Here is a 7,522-nt window from a genome sequence, read left to right as displayed (position 1 = left end):
CGGTTAAAAAAAAAGTTATAATATTATACAATAGAAAAATGCATGTTTAAGAGAGATCCAGTTAAAATACTGCCTTCACCTATAACAATATATATATATATATATATATATATATATATATATATATATACAATATATAAATAAAAAGGGGTTAGTGGATAAATAGGATTCAGAAGGATGGAAAAATAATTCACTCGCAAGGGTGGTCAAAGGCTGCGAGCCTTTTAATAACAGATTCACAAGAGAATGACAAACATAAACGTCAATAGTGACAGATTATTAACAACTTACAAATAAAATGTTGCTACTTAAAATATGTTAATTATAATGTATAATAAAGTTAATTATTTAAATTAAGAAAAATAACTATTATTTTAAAATTATTATTTGGTCTTGAACAGTTAGTAATATCTACTATTTAACACAAATGTTAGTTTATAGTTTAATTTTGTTATTCTTAATATATTTACATAAAAATTTACATAACGGACTAAACACAAACATTAACAAACACTGAACATTAAGGGGGCGGGGAACTTTATAAGGAAGGATGTCATATAAGGGACAGGTCAATTTAGGACAAGAGAAAAGGATGTGAGAAGGAGAACCGTAGAGTTTCAGGATATTTTAAACGCCAAATCAATGACAAGTGTCAAATGTCAATTACAAACATTATTTATGATAACAATTGAATTGTGCTCAACTGGCACGCTCGAAACGCCATATATCGAGAAATCAATCTATGATAACAATCATATATAGTTGGTATGGTATGGTTCTTTAAATCTAGCGTTCCGACATATATAGTTAGGAGACTTTCGTGCTACAAATGTCAACTGTCAAATATAGTACTGCAATGTGTCAATGTCAAAATGCCCGCTCTTTTCATTTTGTTATTAAGATACTAATTTTGACTTCGCTAACGTTTGTTTTGGTTTACACACGTGTCAGTGAGGATTGTATTTAATTTAGTGTTGTTTATTAGTTTAAGTGGAAAAGTTTAAGTTTTTAGAGGTTCCATATTATCAAGGTGTTTGGTTTTAGTAAGTGTTTGTGTTGTTAGTAGTTAGATTGGTGTTATTATATATATTTAAGTTTGTAGGTTAGGATTTAAAATGGATCCAGACCCCCCGCCTGATCCCCCTGATCCGGGTGGTATAGAAGCACAGATAAACAGAAAAAGGCAAAGCGTAGATTCTCATCCTGATGTTGATATGGTTAAAAAAACCATAATCGATCCTTCCACTGCAACTCCTTCAATTCAAAATATTTACACTCACCCCTCCCTTTCCGAAAATGCTAAGTCATACCTTGAGTCCGATAAAGGCCCTTTCATTGTGTATGTGTCGAGGGAAATTCCTGACCCGGCAGCTGGTACCTCTATTAGAGCTATCAGATTTGGCCAGTTTCTGCACAAGAATAAAATTAACGACATCATTGATGGTGGTATTAAAAACATTGGTCGCAATAAGATTAGCGTTGAGTTCTCAAATGCTACTGCAGCGAATTTATTTTTGACTAACCCATTATTGAGTCTATGTAAATATGTTGCTGTTATACCAACCTTTAACATCACTAGAATGGGTATAGTAAGAGATGTTCCCGTTGACTTCTCATTAGATGAGCTAGTTGAGTCCTTGGTATTTCCCTCTGGGTGTGGTTTAGTATTGAAAGCCAGGAGATTGAATAGGAAGAATGTAAGTGAGGGGGTAACTACATGGATTCCGACACAGTCGGTTGTAGTTACGTTCCGTGGACAGATGTTGCCTGATAGGGTCTTTTCCTATCACTCTTCCCTCCCTGTAGAGCCCTACAAGTTTCCTACCATTCAATGTTTAAATTGTTGTCGGTTTGGCCATGTTAAAGCACAGTGTAGGTCAAAGCTTAGATGTTACAGGTGTTCCCAGTTGCATACTGGTGATGCATGTGACATAGCCAAGGAGGATTCTAAATGTATGTATTGTGGTAGTAAACATTTTGCCACTGACAAAGACTGCCCCGAATTTTTAAGACAACAGTCAATCAAACTTTTAATGTCACAGGAGTGCATATCCTATATGGAGGCGTCATCACGTTTCCCTTCTTCCCAACGCTCTTATGCTGATATGGCAAAAGAAGTGTTCTCCCATCCTATCCCCTCATACCAACCAATTCCTAATAATAAATCCCTTTTACCTCATTCCAGTGTTCCAGTCGGTCCTAACAAATCCTACCGTAAGACTGTGTTCCAATCTCCCCGTCCCCGCGCTCCTTTAGCAAAGGGATATGATAGGTCAGCTCACCAGGCAATAACTGGTAATTGTTCCTCTTCCCTCCCTAATGGTTGTGCTCTTAATCAGGGCATTGACAATTCAGCAATGTCAAGAAAGGATCTGTTAGTTGTTCTAACAGAGACCCTTGTGAGCATAATCTCTTCCTCTGATGAATTTCCTTTACCGTCCCACGTTGCCCAGAACCTTACTAAAATTTATAATAAAATCCTTAATAATGGATCCATTGAAGTTCCTCCAGTGGAATAGTAACAGTATTCGGCCCAAAAGGCATGAATTACTGAATATTATTTCACTTTATCAGCCTGTCATTGTTGCCCTCTCGGAGACATGGTTGTTGCCTGATTCCCATTTTAGGGTGTCAGGTTTCTCCTGTTTACGGGAGGACAGAAGTGACGGGTATGGGGGTAGTGCTCTTCTTATCCGGCACTCCTCTTCCTATTCCCGTATTCCTCTTCCACCTCACAGTCAACAGATTAATGCTGTTGCTGTGAGGGCTTTTAATATCTCCTTTCTTTCCGCTTATATTCCTCATCCTTCCTCTTCCCTCTTCCTTGAGCTGAAGTCTATTATCTCTGCGCTTCCTAGCCCTGTGCTGGTCCTGGGTGATTTTAACACTCACCACACTATGTGGGGGTGTTATTACTGTGATAGATTTTCTCCTTCGTTGGTAGACATAATTGACGATGTGGATCTCTGCATTCTCAATGATGGCTCACCGACTCGCAGGGTTAATCCTAATCAGAATCCTAGGACTGCTATTGACCTTTCCTTATGTTCTCCTTCCCTAGCTTCCCAACTATCATGGTCTGTACTTCCCTCCACCCATGGTAGTGATCACTTCCCAATTCTGTTATCCTGCAATAATACACACTCTCCTACTTTTAATCCCTATTCGACTGTTAAATATAATTTAAAAAAAGCAAACTGGTCTGAGTATGCTGACTCTGTGGATTGTATGTTGGGCAATCTTCCTGAGTCTGATAATTATGAGAATGTCGTTCTTTGCTATGATAGGTTTATTTCTGTCATTTTATCTGCAGCTGACTCACATATTCCTAAAAAGCGCTCCATTCAGAATTGGATGCAGTTCAATCCCTGGTGGGATCAGGAATGCTCTGATTCTGTCGATCGGCGAAAGTCTGCCGAGGTGACATACGCGGCCTGTATGTCAATGGAGAATTTTATTGAGTACCTACGCAGTGATGCGAAGTTTAGAAAATGCATTTGTAAAAAGAAAAAACTTGGCTGGGTCAATTTCTGTGAATCCCTAAGTCCCCGCTCCTCTTCCTCTCTTGTGTGGACAAACGTTAAGAGATTTCGCAGATCACTTAACAATGTCAACTCTCCGAACTCCAATAATCCTTCCATTTGGCTTAATGATTTTGCTGACAAATTGGCCCCTCCTTCTGTACCATCCTATGACCTTTTTATATCCTCGCCGGTTGAATCTTCAGAGGAAATGGATTGTCCTTTTTCCTTTGAAGAGCTCAATAACGTCTTAACGGATCTAAAGGACACTAGTCCAGGAGAGGATGGTGTCTCTTATTCTTTTATTACTAGATTAAGTGAACAAGCTAAGCGCCATTTTTTAAATCTGGTAAATATTATATTTCAATCAGGCAATACTCCCATCTCATGGAAATCCCAAATTATTATTCCTTTACTTAAACCAGGAAAATGTTCTTCCGATCCTAATTCCTATAGACCCATTGCTCTTTCATCTACTTTATCAAAAATTGTTGAACGGCTTTTGAAAAACCGTTTGGAATGGTTAGTGGAAAGCAGGAATATACTAGCGCCCTCTCAATTTGGTTTCAGAAAGGGGTTAGGTACCATAGATAGTCTCAGTATTTTAACTACAGACATTCGACGGGCTTATGCCAAAGGAGAGTATCTAGTTGGTGTTTTTCTGGATGTTGCATCTGCATATGATGGTGTTCTTCTCCCGGTACTCAGGCAGAAACTTCGACAGCTGAGTATTCCGCCGAGGATATTTCATTACATATGCAATTTGCTGACCGGTAGAACGGTATCTGTTAAGCACCCGCTTCTTACTGTACCTCCCAGACTCGTCTGGAAGGGTCTTCCTCAAGGTTCGGCTCTGAGTCCTCTGTTGTATAATTTATACACACATGACCTCGAACTGTCTGTCAATAGTTTTTGCAACATACTTCAATACGCTGATGATATCGTTCTCTACTACAGCTCAAAATCTGTGGAGGACATAACTTTTCGTTTGAATACTGCTTTGCACTATCTTAACCAATGGCTTTCTGATCATGGCCTGGCATTATCAGTGGCTAAATGTCAAGCGGTGGTATTTACAAAAAAGAGACTAATTCCAAATTTTAACATTTTATATGATAATATTCCCATTAATTTTTCGGAAAGTGTAAAGTTCTTAGGTTTAATACTCGACAAACGATTGAACGGAATTGCACATGCTGAGTATCTCAGCAAAAAATGTGAAAAAGGCATAAATGCTTTAAGAACTGTGTCTGGTGTGTGGTGGGGTGCACACCCTTATACTCTTAAATTATTATACCATGCAATAATTCGTAGTCATATTGACTATGGTTTATTTGTTTTAGACCCCTTTAACAAAGTAGCGTCAGAAAAACTCAATCGAATTCAATATAAATGTCTCCGAATCATTTTAGGTGCAATGAGGTCTACTCCCACTAACGCACTCCAGGTAGAGTGTGTTGATCCTCCTCTTCCTATCCGCCGTCAATATCTCTCCGATCGATTTGTGGGCAAAATGTTACAGCTTGCTTCCCATCCTTTAAGGTCTTTTTTTTTTTTTTTTTTTTTTTTTTTCGCAGGGGAAATCTTCAAAAGATATCAAATCCTTGGGGAGGATCAGATTATGTAGGATTTTTACCCACTAAAACCCCTGCGGCTGCCGACTTCGACACAATGGGAGGACCCGGGAAATTGGTAGAACCGCGTCCGTAGCCCTCCTCAGATGACGCGCTCCTCTACGGAGCTCTCTTATATTTTAAAATTAAATTCACCAACAGACCAGAATATGGTGCGCAGATTCCCCACACTGCACACCAATGGTCTAATCTAATTCATTGAGGACTAGGAGGGACCAGGACGATTGGCCCTCTCCCGTTCTCGTCCAGCAGCCTCCTTCCGTGACATGACCGTCTCACAGAAGGTGACTACGGCTGTCCACGCTGATTCCCTGCGCAACATTTTTCTTATAAGCACAGGAAGGGAAAGATTACGTCCAACTTCCTGCACTAAAGCCCGCCTTTCCGTGTCCCACGTGGTACACGATTCAAGGGTATGTTGGGCAGTATCAGAGTCTCTGTCGCAGTGAAGACAAATCGGAGATGTCTGACGTCCGATCTTAAACAAATAATCACCAAAGCAACCGTGCCCTGTGATTATCTGTGTAAGACGGTACGTAACTCGACGTTTTCGTCTCATCCAAGCCTCGAAGGAAGGAAGTATCGCTTGAACGACACGCTTGCGAGCATAGCGCTCTTCGCAAAGCCGTGTACGCCACGTCTGGAATGCAACATCGCTTTCCCGTCGTCTGATATCAAATGTGCTCAGAGGTGAAGATCCAGCTGTCTCTCGAATCCGACTGTATATTCTCGCATTCATAGATGCCAGAATATCTAAAGGCGGAAAATTTGCCAGTAATGTAGCTGCCTCATAGGATATCGTACGGTAACCACGTACTATTCTGATAGCCACTCTGCGCTGTAGACTACAAATTTTAGTTCTACAGCGCCGAATTGACAGTCTGTGGGACCAGACAGGTGCACCATAAAGGATCATTGATCGAACAACACCAGCATAAAGCAAACGAACTTCCTCTGTCGGTCCTCCAAGATTAGGTAGTAGACTGTGCAGGGCACCCACTACTTTGTCTATTCGAGGGACTAGGCGGTCAAAGTGTTCTTCAAATCCCCAGCGACTGTCTAAAGTGAGCCCTAAGTATTTCATATGCCGACCGACGTGAACCTGATGATCACCTACACGAACATACGTGTCAGGCGGATCCCTACTTCTCGGCAGCTTGTGAAACCATAATGCTTCAGTCTTGTGAGCCGCTATGCGCAATCCCAGGTCATATATTTTTGTGACGATCATTTCAACACCGATCTCTGCAAGCCTTTTAGTGTCCTCAAAAGTAGGCCCAGTTGCCAACACCAACGTGTCATCTGCGTAACAAATAACTTCGACATCCCTAGGGAGTACTACACGTAAAACAGCGTCGTAGGCAAGGTTCCATAAAAGTGGTCCTAGGACAGATCCTTGCGGAATCCCACAAAACATTCTTCTATGGATTCTGTAACCGTTTTGATTCGTGTATGAAATGTATCTATCTCGCAAATAATTCCCAATAATCGCCCGCAGGTATACGGGCATCTGATGGTAATTTAGTGACTCGCTAATCGTATCCCAAGGGATAAAATTAAAAGCATTGACAATATCCAAGCTTACCGCAAGAGATATTCTACCCTGGGATGTAGCTTCCATTGTAAGAGAGCGGACACGCAGAATAGCCTCCATAGTGGAGCGCCCCTGTCGAAAACCAAACTGATTATCCGATATATTAGGACCGTCGCATGAAAGATGTTCATTGAGGCGATTGGCAATAATCCGCTCAAAGAGCTTACCAACCTCGTCTAGTAAGCATATGGGGCGATACGAAGAGGGTGCACCCTGGTTACTAGATTTCTTCTTAAGTAGCACCAAATTTGCCTCTTTCCAGGCCCTAGGGAATGTAGCAGAACGAAGACAACTGTTAAATAGTATTCTTAGCCTGCTTCCCAGGGCGGGTAGGGCCAAAACCCAAGCTCTGCCGGGTATACCATCAGGACCTGGTGCAGTATTACGAGCACTGAGACGGCGTACAACTTGCTTCATTTCCAGGTCAGTTACGCACAGCTCGTCAGACCAAGCCTGAGGAAAGAACACCACTGGAGAATGTGACCGGATCACAGGGAACAGAGTATTAATTACACTTCTTAACTGATCCGTGTCTAGAGTTTCTGTCAAAGGCGGCATCCATGGCCGTAGTTTGCCCAGAACCATACGGTATGGACGCCCCCATGGATCTCGATCCAAACCATCAAGGAGCTCTCTCCAGGACCGCGCTTTTGCCTCTGAAATGGCCACCTGAAGCGCCTCTGTGGCCTCTCGGTACGCCTCATAATCGCGGCTTGTCTCTTCTGGGGTGACTCGCTGACGTCTTCGGCTCCTGGTGTACCGACGCCAAGTAC

General features: G+C 41.6%; 1 protein-coding gene across 1 annotated transcript; it reads left to right on the top strand.

Annotated features, from left to right (window-relative positions):
• The first annotated feature begins 492 nt into the window (after window positions 1-492).
• LOC146526461 (uncharacterized) lies at window positions 493-2,541 on the top strand. The gene has a single exon (XM_085207108.1). The coding sequence runs from the start codon at window positions 1,116-1,118 to the stop codon at window positions 2,517-2,519; it is 1,404 nt and encodes a 467-aa protein (XP_085063234.1). The 5' UTR covers window positions 493-1,115; the 3' UTR covers window positions 2,520-2,541.
• The last annotated feature ends 4,981 nt before the right edge of the window (window positions 2,542-7,522 follow it).

Source organism: Heliconius melpomene, unplaced genomic scaffold (assembly GCF_056956725.1).
Source record: "Heliconius melpomene rosina isolate 202511_hmr_F unplaced genomic scaffold, ASM5695672v1 ptg000033l, whole genome shotgun sequence".
Lineage (NCBI taxonomy): Eukaryota > Metazoa > Arthropoda > Insecta > Lepidoptera > Nymphalidae > Heliconius > Heliconius melpomene.
The sequence above is the reverse complement of the archived record's forward strand: the minus strand, read 5'-3'. Positions and strand labels throughout refer to the sequence as shown.